Source organism: Monodon monoceros, unplaced genomic scaffold (genome assembly GCF_005190385.1).
Source record: "Monodon monoceros isolate NGI ecotype Baffin Bay Population unplaced genomic scaffold, NGI_Narwhal_1 Super_Scaffold_17, whole genome shotgun sequence".
In the NCBI taxonomy this organism is placed as follows: domain Eukaryota; kingdom Metazoa; phylum Chordata; class Mammalia; order Artiodactyla; family Monodontidae; genus Monodon; species Monodon monoceros.
Window position 1 is genome coordinate 20,846,823 of NW_021703773.1, and position 17,163 is coordinate 20,863,985.

Genomic DNA, 17,163 nt, shown 5'->3' on the forward strand with positions numbered 1-17,163 from the left:
CTGACTCCCGGCTGGAGCACCAAGACCCTGTCAGCCACACGGCTGAGAAGAAAAGGGAGAAAAAAAGAGAGAAACAGAGAAAGAAAGAAAGAGAGAAAGAGAGAAAGAAAGGAAAGAAAGAAAGAAAAGAAAGAAAGAAAGAAAGAAAGAAAATAAGTTAAGAAAATGAAAAAAATTACTATTAAAAAGAAAAAAGTAATAAAAAAAGAAAAAACAAAAAAGCAAGCAAGAAAGAAGAGAGCAATCAAACCAAAAAACTAATCCACCAATGATAACAAGTGCTAAAAACTGTACTAAAAAAAAAAAAAAAAGACAGAACCCTAGGATGAATGGTAAAAGCAAAGCTATACAGACAAAATCACACAAAGAAGCATACACATATACACTCACAAAATGAGTAAAAGACACATTTATCTATATATAAAAAAAGGAAGAGAGCCAAATCAATAAATCTACCAGTGATAATAAACTCTAAATACCAAACTAAGATAAACATAAAACCAGAAACAAATTAGATGCAGAAGGCAAACCCCAAGTCTACATTTGCATCCAGGTTCCACAGCCTCAGTTTTGGGATGATTCGTTGTCTATTCAGGTATTCCACAGATGCAGGTACATCAGGTTGATGGTGGAGATTTAATCCACTGCTCCGAGGCTGCTGGGGGAGATTTCCCTTTCTCTTCTTTGTTCTCACAGCTCCAGGGGTTCAGCTTTGGATTTGGCCCCGCCTCTGCGTGTACGTCACCGGAGGGCGTCTGTTCTTCGCTTAGACAGGACGGGGTTAAAGGAGCCGCTGATTCGGGGGCTCTGGCTCACTCAGGCCGGGGCTAGGGAAGGGCATGGAGTGCGGGGCGAGCCTGCGGTGGCAGAGGCCAGCGTGACGTTGCACCAGCCTGAGGCGCGCCGTGCGTTCTCCCGGGGAAGTTATCCCTGGATCCCGGGACCCTGGCAGTGGCGGGCTGCACAGGCTCCCTGGAAGGTGGGTGTGGATAGTGACCTGTGCTCGCACACAGGCTTCTTGGTGGCGGCAGCAGCAGCCCTAGCGTCTCATGCCTGTCTCTGGGGTCTGCACTTTTAGCCGCGGCTCGCGCCCGTCTCTGGAGCTCCTTTAAGCAGCGCTCTTAATGTCCTCTCCTCGCGCACCAGGAAACAAAGAGGAAAGAAAAAGTCTCCTGCCTCTTCGGCAGGTCCAGACTTTTCCCCGGACTCCCTCCCGGCTAGCCTAGCCGTGGCGCACTAGCCCCTTGCAGGCTGTGTTCACGCCACCAACCCCAGTCCTCTCCCTGCTTTCCTACCGAAGTCCGAGCCTCAGCTCCCAGCCCCGCCCGCCCCGGCGGGTGAACAGACAAGCCTCTCGGGCTGTTGAGTGCTGGTCGGCACCGATCCTCTGTGCGGGAATCTCTCCGCTTTGCCCTCCGCACCCCCGTAGCTGTGCTCTCCTCCACGGCTCCGAAGCTTCCTCCCCTCCACCACCCGCAGTCTCCGCCCGCGAAGGGGCTTCTAGTGTGTGGAAACCTTTCCTCCTTCACAGCTCCTTCCCACTGGTGCAGGTCCCGTCCCTATTCTTTGTCTCTGTTTTTTCTTTTTTCTTTTGCCCTACCCAGGTACGTGGGGAGTTTCTTGCCTTTTGGGAGGTCTGAGGTCTTCTGCCAGCGTCCAGTAGGTGTTCTGTAGGAGCTGTTCCACGTGTGGATGTATTTCTGATGTATTTGTGGGGAGGAAGGTGATCTCTGCGTCTTACTCCTCCGCCATCTTGAAGGCCCCCCTGTATTCTTTTTTAAGGTACCTTCCCAACCAAGGTCACGAGTGCCACTTGACTGTTTATTTCACAATGTCCGAGCATTAACACAGATCCTCACAGGATATGGAAGTTTCTGCCTTGGTACAGCACAGTGTCCTTTGAAAGTTTCTTGGAGTTACAAAGTGTGCACACGTTCCCCGGGGGTGTTGGGTGCAGTGGGGAAGCTGCCTCAGTAGATAAAAGATAAATGTTGACAATTCTTTAGAAAGAGCAAGTAAAACAAACACATATATGCACAATCATAATCTCCACCTGGGAATCCCACCACATACTACTACGTTTGTAATAAAATGGTCTGATGCTCAAGGGCAAAAGAGAGACAACTGTTTATTGAATATCTGTTTTGTGCCAGTTGCTGCAGGGGGTATTTTGAATATAGTCTCTTCTCGGAAAGTCTGAACTAAATGGATAATGACAATAATTTCTATACTTCATGCAGCACATACTTTTACACGGTTGGGTGAGCACTTAATCCAATATGACTGGTGTCCTTATGAGAAGAGGCGGAGAGACACAGGAGACAAGCCCATGTAAAGACAGAGGCAGAGACCAGACTGGTGCTGTCACAAGCCAAGGAAGGCCTAGGGCTACCAGAGCTGGAAGAGTCTAGGAAGGACCCTCCTCTGCGGGCCTCAGAGGGGGCACCTGGATTTCAGGCTTCTAGCCTTCAGAACTGTGAAAGAAAGAATTTCTGTTGTTTTAAAGCATTCAGTTAGTGGCAAATTGTTACTGAAACCCTAGGAAATTAAAACTATATCTGAAGATGAGGGATCATCAAGAGAGGTAGTGAGGCTGAGTGTGTGTTAAGTATTGTGGTTACTGGAAATATTCCTTTTCATTCTCTCCGCCTCTCTCCCCAACTCGTCTTTCCCCGCCCCCCGACAGACAGACAGACACACACACACACACACACACGGGCACATTCCTAATTGAAAAATTGCTCAGAAGAGTTAGTTTCAGTTTGTCGATGGCTTTGGGAAGGACAGAAAGAAAGATAGAAGCTTGCCCCGCTCTGATGAATGAGCACCGCGTACATACCCCGTGAGGGAAATGGGTTGGATGTAGGCAGAGGCCCCCAGAGAAGCCTTCCTCAGGGTACCTGGCGGCCTCAGAACGTCTCATGGAGAGGCAAGCTAAGAAAGGAAACCATTGCCTCAGCACAGGGCCACCATTCACTGCTGCTGGAGCCTCAGGGCAGTAGGTAAATTCTCTAAATGTGAATTTTAAAGACATTAACCAGAATGTAGAAAATTCTCTCGCACAAGGACAGGGAAAGGCCCATTCTGACTCAGGTTGATGGAGGATGTGGGAAAAGCCCATAAGAAAGGAATATTAGAGGACAAGGCAGGACCCACAAGGTAAAGGGAGAAGAGGGTCTGAACAGGACCAGTTGGGGACATGCCTCTTCATCAGAATGGATCAGAGTTTCCCTGAGTCTTTGATGAGGTAGGACAGTAGCTCAGGCCTTAATGCCATTCCAGTTGTTTGATTTGGGGGTTTTGTTTGTTTGCTTTTGTTTTCATTGTTTCTTCCTCAGACAAATTCCTTTTTATCCCAGCCTTTGAACCTTCCCTAAACTCTCTTCTTCCTTAACTTCTTGTAGAACCCTGTGCTTCCCTCTCATTTCCATTTACAATTATATGATATATTTTATATATGTGTAATTATTTTTTGTGGCTCCTGCTAGCTAGACCGGAAGGTTCAGGAAGGTAGGGATCTATTTATTGGCTCACTGCTGTATCCCACCAGCTCAGTCTGTTCAAGAAAGACTGCACATATTGGATTGAATATTGACATAAGTTGTTGACACGGATTGAAAACTGGTGGAGACAGCGAAAATTCTAGATTATTAAACTATATCAGCAACAATAACCAGGTAAATATTTACAGGGAACACCCCAGTACTGAGAATACTTTCAAGATGCTGAAGACGTTACTGTAACCATCCATTTATTCCCAAATTGTTTTCCCCGTAGTATGGATGTATTTTATTTTGATTTCTGTCAATGCATTTATCATCTCTAAACGTAGACTTGTAAACCCACACTCACAGAGGCAGCTTATCTTAGGAGGTCTTTAGCTTAGCCCCTCATCTTCATCAGCCCTCCCCTACCCAAAACTATGCAAATAAATATGAAATCCACGCACAAATAGTTTTCTAGGCAAGAACACCTTTAAGATTCGTCCCCTAAGTTCCCACTTCCAGGTGAATTGCTGCTTTTAATCCTTTCCCATACGGAAATTCTGGAACCCACATTCACACTCACTCATAGCTTATCTCTACCCAGACTAACTTAAAAAATACTAAAAAATGACATGACAGGAATTCTTGATTATTCTGAAAACGTGCCATCAAATTCAGTCAAGTTCTTTCTTTACAAAAGAGATGTGTGCATGTACGCAGAGCCCAGAGTCTTGCGATTTGATGGTGACTGCCCTTGTTTCCATTTTCTCCAGTTCCCATTTTTCATTTAACAAATCTTTTTACAGTGGTTTCTTTGAGCAGTTCTACCCGATCCTTTGGTGCCACTACCTGATTCTTTTCTGGTCTATCTGGGTATGTTTTCATCTTCAAATATCTTAATCTTATAGTATTCGTTTGGCTCAGGAAAGGTGCAACCAGCAAGCAAGAGACTGGGTGCTGATCGCCCTCTGATGATGGCGGAACTGGGGGTTTTGAGAATGACAGTTTTGGTGTGTTTTTACCAATACCAAGCCCCTTCAATCTGTTACAGTCTCAGAATTGTAGCCTGTGGAGGAAAATGATGGTGCAGTGTCTTCCTGGGTGAAATCCAAACCCTCTTCCAGGGAATAACCTGGCTTACCCTTCAGGGAGTCAAATGGCATCTGGGGACTCTTTCAAGCTGCTTTGCGTTTTCTCCAAAATCCAGTCCACGTACTCAACCACGTTGGTGTAAACACCTGGCCGCTCCCTTTGGCCGCAGCCTTCGCCCCAGCTCGTGATGCCTACCAAGTGCCAGACCTCGTTGTGCTTACAAGACAGGGGGCCCCCCGAATCTCCCTATGACACATGGAGAAAAGAAAAGGCACGCAGATCAGTTCAGATACTTCTCATCTTAAATACACTTTCATCAGAGTGATTTCACCTAGAATTCTGTCTTGGCCCTTTAATAAACTTCAAAGAACTGGATTTCTTGTTTTTCCCTCAGCCTATCAGATTTCAGGGTAAGGAAAACAAATCCACTGTGTTCCCCGCTCATTGGCAGAAGACTGCTTTAAAAATGCATGAAACATTCTAATGTGAGTATATTCAATTGGCTGAGAACACTGTTACCTTGCAGGCATCCTTCCCTCCTTCTTTGTAGCCTGCACAGACCATCTTATTAGTTATTTTATGCCCTCTGTATCCTGCCTGGCATTCTTCATTTGTCACCAAGGGTACCCGGGCTTTCTGGAGAGTATTTAGTATTTTGTCTGAAAAAAATGTTTAGTTTGTTAATGGAACAGCCACATATATATAATACATATACAAATTTAAATATATGTATTTAAAATCAAAACCATACCTATCTAAAAACCTAGAAGGAAAAAAATATTAGGTTTACTTCATAGATCTTTTATAATTACAGAGTATGGAGAAGATATTATTCTCACTATTGTGAGTACCATTTTGTTAATGTTAATTAAGTCCAAAATTAATCACGGCTCTAACTGGAATTACTTCCCAGAGAAAATAATTGGATAACAGGCTAAGACATTTACTGAAAAGTGCTAGGTTTTGAATTAAACTGCATTAAAAACAATTTCTTTAAAGAGATTGTCATATTTAAAATTTCCAGTCAAACAGACGAGGTGTCGTCTTCACTTGAGTGATTTTTGTCTTTCCATCTTTATTAATATGTTTTCTGCAATTGAATAATGTTATTATTTTACTCTCATTTTAGCTGTATGAATTGATATAGCGGAAAAGCTTACGACTAAATTGTGTTCTGTATCTCGAGCTGGAGCACACAGAGAAACATCATTTCTTACCTCTTAATTTTTGGTACCCCCATCCAGTCACCCAGCACTCAGTATACGTCACATTTCTATCTCCTTTGGAAGGTAGGCAGATGGGTCGTTGAGAATCTAAATTTTAAAAATCACAGTTTAATGATCAGAAACAAAATACATCTTCTTTCCCAGGAAAAACTTCCTTCACGTTCCATTATTTCGTGTGTTCCCTATGTATTATATTCTTTTTTTGTGCCTCCTCGTTATACATTTTCATCCCTCGTGTTCAGCATTATCTGTCACACATCCCAGGATGAGGGAACGAGAGAGACAAGCCACAGCCCTCTCCACTAACTCCGTCACTCTCGCGAGGTCTGTGACCCTGTAGAAATTGCTTCATCATTCTGACCCACAATCCTTTCTTCCTTAAAAAGCAGATAAAAATCCTCTTTAATATTCCAGTATATTATCAAGTTATGTCATTCTGTGCATCTGAAGAAGCCTGGGGACAACCTACCATTTCACCCACACCCCAAAATAAAATGCAGTCATCAGGAAAGCACAACAGTCTTAAGACTAGCTCGGCATCCCCTCCCCCTTTCATGGTAATAACACATGGAGAGATTGCCAGGGTCTGGCCGTGAATCTGGGAGCGTGAAACATCGTCTCCATGTAGTCACTGTAGACAGCTTTCTGTTTAAAATTTTCCATACCTGTGTAATTCATTGTCATTTCCAGTTTCAACAAGGCGATATCATATCCACTTTCTGCCATTTCATACTGATCATGAATTATTATTTCTTGAACCCCAAAGAAAGATGTATCCTCTTTTATTTCTTCTTGGTTTAAAATGCCACTATAGACACGCAAAGCTTTAGGTGACTCTACCCTAAGGAGTAAGCAGTCGAGGAAAAGAAAATTCCTTTACTGAATAATTCCCAAGCATTTGAGGTACAGTGCTATTTAACTGACTGTTACTAACTAGGTACTATTTTCTGCCAACGGTGGGCTTTTAAGTGGAAAGAAGTGATTTTATGCTAAGATTTTTCAGTCACATAGTCGTCCTATATGGAATGTCCTGGGCTATCATTTGCCTTATGTTAAACACACAAAAATCAATGAATACTTTTTCTGCCTTTCAACACACACTCACACACACACACACACATAAAAGAAAAAAAGTTCTGGGTTTTAGTTTCATTGCTGGGGTCGTTGGCTGTGACCCTGAGAAATTCTCTTGGACTTTCTGGTACTCCATTTTCCCATATGTAAAGGGTAAAAGAGACTGTTGACCTCAAATGAATCTTTGAGTAATAATATGAGTAAGTTGCATACTGATAAAATAAACAAAAACACAAAACTGTGTCTGGAAACAACCCAGAAGATACTGAGGTGCAAAGAGGAAGTTTGGCCAGCTAAAATTCCCTGGGTTACATATACTCTGAATGCTCTCCCGATGGAGCTGTTAAGTTTACCAGTATTGAAATTGACTTAAGTAGGGAATCCAGTTTTTGTTTTTGTTTTTTTTTTTGGTTTTTTTCTTTGCGGCACATGGGCCTCTCACTGCTGTGGCCTCTCTCGTTGTGGAGCACAGGCTCCGGACACGCAGGCTCAGAGGCCATGGCTCACGGGCCCAGCCGCTCCGCGGCATGTGGGATCCTCCCAGACCGGGGCACGAACCCACGTCCCCTGCATCGGCAGGCGGACTCCCAACCACTGCGCCACCGGGGAAGCCCCGGGAATCCAGTTTGCTGATGTACAATAAACTCTTCCTTATGGGTCTAGAAACACAGCGGGAGAGAAAGAGAGAGAGATGGAGGGAGAACGAGAGAGGAGAGAGAGAGAAAGAAGCAGAGGAAGAAGAGGAAGAGGAGAAGAAGGAGAGGGAGAAGGAGAAGGAGAAGAAGAAGGAAGGGAGAGATCGAGGACAAGGGAGGAGGAGAAGATGGAGGAGGGGGAGGGGGAGGGAGAAGAAGAGGGGGAATAAATGGGAAATTAGATTCAGGGAGCAGGAAATTGTCTCCGAGTTTAGTTCTGGACCCAATGCCCAGACAGTGCACAGAAGATGATACGCTCTTAATAGGAAATAACCAGGACTCCCCTGGGGATGAGTATACATTTAACTGGAAAAGTGGAGTATTATGAAGTCAAACAGCCATGTTCCTGCACCTGTTCTGATGCTGGTAGACCATGAGTGGCTCTTCCTTTTTGCTTTTTATCACTAAAGACAGAAAATTAATTTAGCAAATAGGTTAATTTACATCTTTAAAATTGTACTAAAATACTAGGGATACATTTAATATATGTGTGAGTACGGTGAACGAGTAAAAACAGCAGTGGTACTGACTCGCTGAAACAATGAGCAGCTGTTAATATCCACTGGTTTCCGATGATGGAGCCTCCACACAGGTGTCTCTGGGTGGGTGATGTGATGTACAAAGTTATCTGCCATGGCCACTCTCCAAGAACAGACTTGGTTCCTCCAACAATTCTGGGCTTGATTTTCGTTGTACACGCTACAACAGAAGGATTGCAGTGAGTTGGTTCCTACATCTTCATTTTCCAACAGTAAAGTTCCTTCAGGCACACAGGGAAAAAAACCTTCCCTGGATTCAATAATTTACCATGACCTTGACTTGAAGACACTTTAGAATCAAGTTGGCAAAGCACAACATGCACATAAAAACTGAATGATGAGTCACCTTGTAATCGCATGCCCCCAGGTAATGCCTCATCTGGGGCGGCAAGGCAGTCTTACCCTCCATCAAATGCTAACCTCAATGGTTCTCTTAAAGCAATGGTTGTCAGATGTGGCCCCCGACCAATGGCATCACCTGAGAATTTGTTAGAAATGCAAATTCGTGAGAGCCACCTCAGACCTAGTGAATCAGAAACTCTGACAGTGGACCCTAGTCATCTGAGTTTTAATCAGCCTCACTAACGTTTAAGAACTACTGTTACAAAGAAAATTTCAGCACTTCCACTCAGTTTGTGGCCTTTGTCCAATTCCTCCCCATCCCCTTCCATTCCAGCTGCCCTTTGGTCCCAGTCACTCATGCTCTACCCACACCCAGACCTGGCTGCTCTTCTGTTTGTGAGCTGCGTCTGCCCTTTGGTCTTGTTGACAGACTGGGGTTTTCTGCTCAACCTTTGATGTTTCCAAGGACTTTGATTCAAACTCACCCTTCTGTTTTTTTTCTTGCCTTAGAAAATTAATAGATCAGTAACTAAAATATATTAAGAACAACTAAATAAAGACCTTATTAAGATGAGTTATAGGTCTTGGTGTTCGTTCTATTTGGTTTCTCAGTTCAAAAAAATGCTTTAAATATTTGTTTTTAGCCTTACATTTTGTGTTAAGAGATGTTTCTTTGAATGGCAATTGCTCTGTATCTTCACAAAGTTAAGTTATAGTGTAGACAAATGACAGTACAAGATATGATAAACATCTCAGTTAGATATTCCCTCTCATTTTAGGGTATTATTTCATCTAATATAATGCAGCAAAACCTAATTATCTAGTTTCACTTATTTCAGAAGATGCACTAAAAAGACATAAGATTTTATTTTCCTTTATCTTATATTTTCTGCTTTAGCTATCAATCTACCCCTGATTTATTCTGTAACCTCTAGAGACCAGAGTCCCTAGATTTATTAGAAAAGAGCAGGAAGGAGGGTAGAGAATGAATTCTGCAATTAAAGGTATAAGTGCTGGTTCCCTTTTTTAAACTATGTCAACATCACTAACAGCAAAATTTGCTGCATCCTTTCTATTGCTTGGTAGAACCAAGACAACAGAATGATTGTAAATACTCCTTTTTATCTTAGGTAAGTTTATTGTAAGAAAAACAGAGAATGTATGAGATACAACTCAATTTACTGTCTTTTTTTTTTTTTTTTTTTTTTTTTTAATTTACTGTCTTTTTAAAGAAGCTAGAGCCATCCAGATTCCCATCAGAGCCCCTCTAAGCCCTAGAAAGGCAGAATTTCCCAGCTAGGATGCTAGCATTGGACACAGTATACAGTCATATTGTATGTTCTATTATACAAAACAAGTTCTCAGAAGTTAAGGATTTATTCACCTCTCAGTAGAGCCAATATTTCTGACACGGAAGATTTTCATACTTTGAAATCTACGACAAAGCATAATTATCACTTCCATTTCACTCATTAAGTCTCAGTTGCAACTTAATTTATACTGCATTATAATATTGGGCAGTAAGCAGTAAAAGTCTAAAAACATGTAGTGTATGTAAGTCAATGAACATTAAAGTCATAATAGGTTATTACAATAATTTAGAGAGGAATGTGTGTATCAGGCTCTTTCCTGTTTCATCTCTTACACAGTGTTGTTTGCCTACAAACCATCTTTTGTTTCTATGCTCAGAAATCGGCCACTGGAATGGAAGCATTGCTGATCTGATGTGTATTATAATTTTTATGTTATTATAGTCTTGTTTAATATAGACAATCTTTTTATTTCCACCCTACTATACTCATTGTTACAAATTAATAAGGTTTTACTGTAACTTTTGCTAATATTCATAAATATGCAGAACACTTGCAGGAAATCTAAAGGCCCTGGAGAAGGAGCCACTTGAGTATTTCTTGCACAGATACATAATTTTCCAAACATATGATGACTATGTTTGAATTAAAGATCAAGTAATAGCCAATAGAAAGAAAATGACTAATCTGATTAACCAAGATGCTGGTTGATATTTCTATTATAAAGGATAATAAGAAAGATTATTGACCTTGATAACAACAATCAGACATAAAAATTTTGGCTGAGCCTGAGTCTCACCAGGAAATACTGGTTATACAAATGTATCAAATTATAACACATATTCAGTTAATGCCATGCAACACAGTGTTTAGTCAAAGCCCAATATTTACCTTTAAAACAGGGCAGCCTGAGTGATAGCAGTGAAAATAACAGAAAATTGCATCTAAGTTCATTACTTTACTAATTTTCTCCCCTCTGTAGCTACTGCTGACTCTCTTAGTGATGACATACTCAGTATACAGGGGATGTATTTTTTCAAGTGACATTAAACTCACCATTATCCATTTTACATAACCTTAACGTATATCCAGAGATGTTTCCTCTCCCATGAAGTATTTTAGTTGGAGATCCATTTGCAGAAAGTTTTAAGTAGCATTTACCCCTGCAGGTTGGAAACAAAATGGTATAAACATAATTCCTCCCTGCAGCTAGATGGGGCAGGAGCATCTGTGGAACTCATCATACGTCTTACTTCCCTCCGTTGCAAGGTTCTTGAGATGGAGAATAGGTAAAAAATTGACAGCGGATGCTGTTGGTACATGTTTTCTGGCAGGCTTCGTGCCCGTCCACATCAACAATGTCCAGTTCTTCTCCCAAGAAATCAGTGTCACGGTAGAATGAAGAATGGCAGAACACTAGACAGCAAAGCACGTATCAGGTATGAGACGTGAAACCCTAGCACACATTTGTTGATTGTCAATCAGAAGGAAGAGCTTTCATCATTTACCTGGGACACTGTGCCGGCAGTTTTGTAGACTAAAACCAGAAAGAGCTTTGTTCTTTCTAATGCGTGCACTTGGCAACCCACTTGTAGACGTTTTAAGTAGACACAGATTTCTAACAGTAAAAAAGGGAAATATAGAGATATCATGTAAACATATCAAAGAAGAAGACATTTTCACAGCACATATAGAAGTCAGCTCCTGTTGGCATTTAATAGGGAAGTTGTTCCCATTTTGAAAGTACTATTCATAAATCACTGACTCAGACTCCATGATCCATAGGTTGTAGACAAATTTACCAAACTGCCTCCAAATTTTCTAAGCTTGCTCTATTCAACATCACTGTTCCTAGTACCTTCCTTTTTTATTTCCTTTCTCTCAACTCTCCTAGACTATCTCAACGATTCAAGAATTTTCATGCTACCTACAAATCTGCTACCCAGAGTTGCTGTAGGCGTAGACAGGGATAAGCAAAATCCACCACAGACTCCATACCCAGGCAGCATCTTTCTGGGAGGAAGTAGCTTTTCCTAATTAGCACAAAATCACAGTCTGGAGCTGTGCCGTCCAACAGAATTTTCTGCAATGACGTAAATATTCAACGTCTATACCAGCCAATACAAGAGCCACTAGCCAGCCATATGCTGCATCCTTGAAATGTGGCTAATACAGCTGAGGAAATGGATATTTAGTTTTATTTAATATTCATTAACGTATATTTAAGAAACCAAGTCTTGGCTTGTAGCACCCATGTTCCTCTCTCACCTTGTAATGAGGATTAAATGTGTTGCTCCTCTTATAGGTATTGATTGGGAATTTTATAAAAGGAATAAAAAAAAGAGCAGTGATTAAGACAGAATAACACATTACAAAAGCATCTTTCTAAGTTCTGAAGTTTATACTGCCTCAAGGCTCAATCTTTGACCTCGTCTCTTTCTCTGACTGCGCTCAGTGTTTTGGTGACCTCATCAGTTTCAATGGCATTAATTACCAGCTGTATCCTGGTGACACCTAACACTGATCTAGGGCATAAACCTCCCTTGTTAAACCCAGACTTCCCTTTCTAACCACCAATTCAATATTTCTCTCTGGATGGCTACCAGGCACCTCTTGCCTCTTGAAATCATCTCTGTAAGAAATCTTCCCCCATCTCTTCATTGGCATTGCCATCCTTCTAATTTTCTTGGGCCAAAAATCTTGGAGCTATCATTGACTCTTTACTTCACAGCTGGCATTCAATCCATCAGCAAATCTTACTGGCTCTACATTGACCATATATCCCAATCTAATCACTTCTCTTTTACTTCCACTCTGGTCCAAGTAGGGCAGGGTTTTTAATCTATTGAGTTGACTAATGGTATCCCCGCATTTAGAACCATGTTGAGAAAATGAAAGTAACAGATATATTCTCATGTGACAAACCTAGCGTTGTACTTCCGGAATTATATCCTCACTTGATAAAAAACCATTCTTGCTTGATAAACAGGAGCTCAAGGGCTTACTGTGGCTGGATGGCTCTGGGGGACACTCTCCCCAACAATGAACAGCAATGTCAAGCAAATAACAAGGGCTCTGAGCATTCAGATTAAGATAATACATATGATCTAGATTTTTAAGCAAATAATCTTAAGATTTCTTCTTTTTTTTAGTGAATTTTGTTAGTGAGGAGCAGCAACCCCAGCAAACATCCCTTTGATGATCATAGCAATTTCCTGTGCTTTTTTGTGGTTTCCAATGTTAATACCCATCAGTAGGGAAGCAGTAGGGAAATTCTCAAATCTCCCTGCACTGTTACCCACGCTTCTGTTGATGAAGGCCATCGCTCCACCCCTCTCCACTTTGGATTTGACAAGTCACTGATATTTCCAGTTCTTTCTGCTCCAGGTTCAGTTATTTTAACCAGGCACTGAACTAAGATCACCATCCTTATTTTCGTCATTCCTTTCAGAACTAGCAACTCTCTGAAGGCAGAGACCTCCCTAACATAAGGAAAAGCGAGAGTCCTGGGTAACACCAGATTTGCAGTCGATAGGTGGGGAATAGGAAAGAAAGAGGAACTAGGAATTCTTCTTTGCAACTTTTAGGTATCCTTGACAGACATTTAGATAAAATTTGTAGATGCTCAGAGTTTGTTTTTGTTGTTTTGCTGTACGTGGGCCTCTCACTGTTGTGGCCTCTCCCGTGGCGGAGCACAGGCTCCGGACGCGCAGGCTTAGCGGCCATGGCTCACGGGCCCAGCCGCCCCGCGGCATGTGGGATCCTCCCGGACCGGGGCACGAACCCGTGTCCCCTGCATCGGCAGGCGGACTCTCAACCACTGCGCCACCGGGGAAGCCCCTGCTCAGAGTTTTTAATGGTGGCTTTTGATCAACTGTTTGAAAAGATAACACATGACACAATCTTAACTCCTTACCTTTCAGATATTGTTGGCCATTCTTGAGAAAAGAAGGTAAAGAACAAACAACTGGGATGGTGAGTACAAATGCTGCGACAGACAAAAGCATCTGGAGCCATGACACTGTCAATGTTACTGTCTGCAAACATTGTTCTAGGGAAAATGTCCCTAATACAAGCTGTGCAACAGAAGAAACCATATTTAGAAAGTCAGTTCACCAGCAGCATCGGTAAAGGTAAAATCCCACTCATGGTATTCGTAAATTCCATATAACAAGTTTGTTGGGGGATGAGGGAGGGATGAATAGGCAGAACACAGAGGAATTTTAAGGCAGTGAAAAGTACTCTGAATAATACTCTAATGATGGAAACATGCCATTACATATTTGTTCAAACCCATACAATGTACAGCTCCAAGAGTGAATCGTAATGTAAACTGTGGACTTCGGGTGACTATACGTGTCAGTGTAGGTTTGTCACTTGTAACCAATGTACCATCTGGCGAGGGTCGTTGGTAATAGGGGACGCTGTGCATGTGTCTGGGCAGGGAGTATATGGGAAATCTCTATCCCTTCCCCTCAATTTTGCTGCGAACCTAAAATTGCACTAAAGAAACAAGGTCTTAGTAATTTTTAAAAGTTTATCCCAAGATCTTTTACATTTTTTAAAATTAGGATAACTGAAGTGATTGTTTTAAGCTTTAAATTCAAATATAAGCTTTAATCATGTAGAACATAATGAACTTTTTCTCATGAAGATGATGAAAGATCATTGGGTCCATTTCATCAGTAAGCACAAATTGGTATCCTAAGTTATGCCCATCGTACACATAATCAGCACCTACTATTTAATGGCTAAACTACCTCATTAAGAAAATAATAGTTACCCAGATTAGAAAGCGCACAGGGCTTCAGTGAAAATCCAGACACCACTTCACTGAGCTTTGTTATGTTGGTTGGCATCCCCGTTTGGGTGTACTTCAACAGACAAATGTTACTAAATAAAGACCAAAATGGACAAATATTTTACCTCTCCAAATGCAAATACGGAAAAACATAAGATAATAAGAAACGCACATTTAGAGACAGCCTGGGCATGATAGCTAAAGAATTGCTCTGAAAGGTATTGATTGAGAGATTGGACAGCTGGTTTGGGTCCCAACTCTGCCAAGAGCTGGTGGTCCTGTGAGTTTTGTCAACTTTATTTTTTCATCAGTAAAATGGCCGCTTTAGATGGGTGGTGACATGAAGAGTAGAGGTGTAGGAATTGATGACTTCTCAAGCTCTTCTCAATTTTAGCATTTTAACTTTTTTATAATACGTAGCAACTCACAACTTCCTGGCTCGCTGTTCATGCTGCATTGAATCTTAGACATAAAATATGTAAAAAGGTGTAGTTTGAGCTGAGCTAAAGAAAAGCCATGAAAACTTAATTTTTAATTTGAGGGTTTCATTCTTTGTTATCATTGCTTTTCTTCAAACAAATCTTTGACGCTTTATTGCCACTCATCTCCTTTTTTGTGAATGTGTAGAGCAGAATGTTAAAATCCAAATACCAGTCATTTGAACTTTTCTTTCATTGTTGGATTTCAGATAAGTGTAGTTTCCTATACAAATCCAGAACATCTCAAATATTTCTAAATAAAGAAGTTAATGATATTTTTCCCTAAAAATATTTTTTAAGAGAAAAGAGATTAATCAATTACAGATGAGATCCTTTTATATTCTTACACAGGAGGTTTATACCTGCAATATTTCTAAATCCAGTAGGGGGCAAGTTTTAAAATACTTCACATGGGTTTCAGTTACTTTGTCTCAGGTGGGGAACTGTTATTTGGAAGGATATCTGAGTAGCTTTTTCATTTTGATTCTATAGCTTCATAATGTAGCATCCTTTAGGCTGAGAATGGAACTGTCGGACCACTGTAATTGTTTCAAAATTGCCACTTTAAAAATGTAGCACTCTTCAAATTAGCTAGGAGATGTATTAAACATTTTTTAAAAGCATCATTGAAAGACAGACTCCGTACTACAAAATGAAATGCATCCAAGTTGGACTTTAAATGCATTTTCCATCAAGAAAACTGGGAGTACTTATAGAATTGTCTTGTAGGGGTCAAAAATAAATTTTTAACCCCTACAAGCTGAAGGAAAAAGAAAGAATCCCATTTTGTTTTCTATTGGATAATCTAAGGTCCTTGGGCTCAGTCCACAGCTCACTCACCGATACTTTACACTTGGAAAGTGCTCTGTGGCGAATGTAAAAAAGTGACAGTGCCTGTCATTCGTACACCTCTCTTGGCATTCCTGAGCACTCTTGGTAATAGAGCTGTTATGGTTCAGGCCCTTCATATGTAGGTCCACATAAATATCTTTGTTGCAAGCTGGAAATAAAATCAGAAAATACGGTTATCTTCCAGTCTCTGGGGGCATCTGATAATTCTATCTTAGCAACCGTCCCTCCAGATTTTGCTCTTTCAGTTCTTTCCCTGACTTCCTCAGAAGGCGTCTAGTTTTATTTTAATCTGCTCAACTCCTACTCTTACATGGAAACGGTAAGAGAATGTCAGTGTCCTTTTTGCACTGCAGCAATATTAGACTTGTACATTTCTGCTTCAGCTTTATGAACTGATGTCTCTTGTCTCCTTAACTCCACTGATGGATTGATTCACTAATTAACCTATTCAAGTATCTGGTATATCTCACCATTAAGACAAGGGTCATCTTAACCTTTATGGTTGCTTCCTTTGATTTGAATTAATATATTTAATAAGGACTTTCATATAAAACTTTAAGCTGGGAAGGAGAAAGAAAATAAGTGAATGATGAACTGGTGTAGTTAGATACGTCCTATGAGATAAATTTTAATGAACTATAATGGGGTAGGGGGGACATGCATGTATGCTAGTTTTTCCTCTACGAGGAAAGAACTTCATTAGGAGACCTCGTTTCCATATAGCAGGGTTTTATTTCATAGCCACAAAACCATACCTGATGTAACTGCACGTACACATCACAATAACTAGTATATATCAATTCTAGCAAGACATCTTACCACTTATTTGGTCTGAGCATTGCTTGGAAGAATATCCAGAAATTGCTCCCGTCATATTGACCATCGGCAGTGTTTCTGCAACACTGTCTTTCAGGATGCAAGTAAACCTGTTTTTTAAAAAAATAACATTACTGGGTGAAAATCTATGTTTTAAAATAATGGGTCTTAAAAGTTAGCACACAGAGAGTCAAAGAGAAGGAAACAAACTTCTCTATCTCATGCCAAAACAAATATATTCTTAGCAAGACTGTGAGTTTGTTTTCCATTCCAACATCCCGACATTGAAAAGATCACATGTAATACTCCTTCCTAACTGGAAGCAGGAGTGGGTGAACTATGGCCTGTTGGTTAAATGCAGCTCTCTGCCTGTTTCTGTACAGTTAATGAGCTAAGAAGGGTTTCTATGCTTTTTAATGATTACATTTGAAATCATTGTGTAAGTATTTATA

At 41.0% G+C, this 17,163-nt stretch overlaps 1 protein-coding gene across 5 annotated transcripts in view; it reads right to left on the bottom strand.

The window, feature by feature from the left end:
- Positions 1–17,163, bottom strand: part of LOC114897517 (coagulation factor XI) — a 31,299-nt gene that overhangs the window by 3,191 nt on the left and 10,945 nt on the right. For 3 of the 5 annotated variants that reach the window (XM_029226356.1, XM_029226355.1, XM_029226351.1), the window contains 12 exons: positions 16,715–16,821; positions 15,884–16,043; positions 14,547–14,656; positions 13,680–13,839; positions 11,272–11,381; positions 11,017–11,179; positions 10,820–10,926; positions 8,103–8,271; positions 6,469–6,644; positions 5,795–5,890; positions 5,097–5,236; positions 1,576–4,823 (listed from right to left, as the gene is read on the bottom strand). In XM_029226356.1, the coding sequence (XP_029082189.1) occupies positions 4,638–4,823; positions 5,097–5,236; positions 5,795–5,890; positions 6,469–6,644; positions 8,103–8,271; positions 10,820–10,926; positions 11,017–11,179; positions 11,272–11,381; positions 13,680–13,839; positions 14,547–14,656; positions 15,884–16,043; positions 16,715–16,821 (1,684 nt within the window). In that variant the 3' untranslated portion in view covers positions 1,576–4,637. Of the gene's footprint in view, positions 1–1,575; positions 4,824–5,096; positions 5,237–5,794; positions 5,891–6,468; positions 6,645–8,102; positions 8,272–10,819; positions 10,927–11,016; positions 11,180–11,271; positions 11,382–13,679; positions 13,840–14,546; positions 14,657–15,883; positions 16,044–16,714; positions 16,822–17,163 lie in introns of those variants that run through there. The other 2 variants (XM_029226353.1, XM_029226354.1) reach the window with 2 other exon arrangements.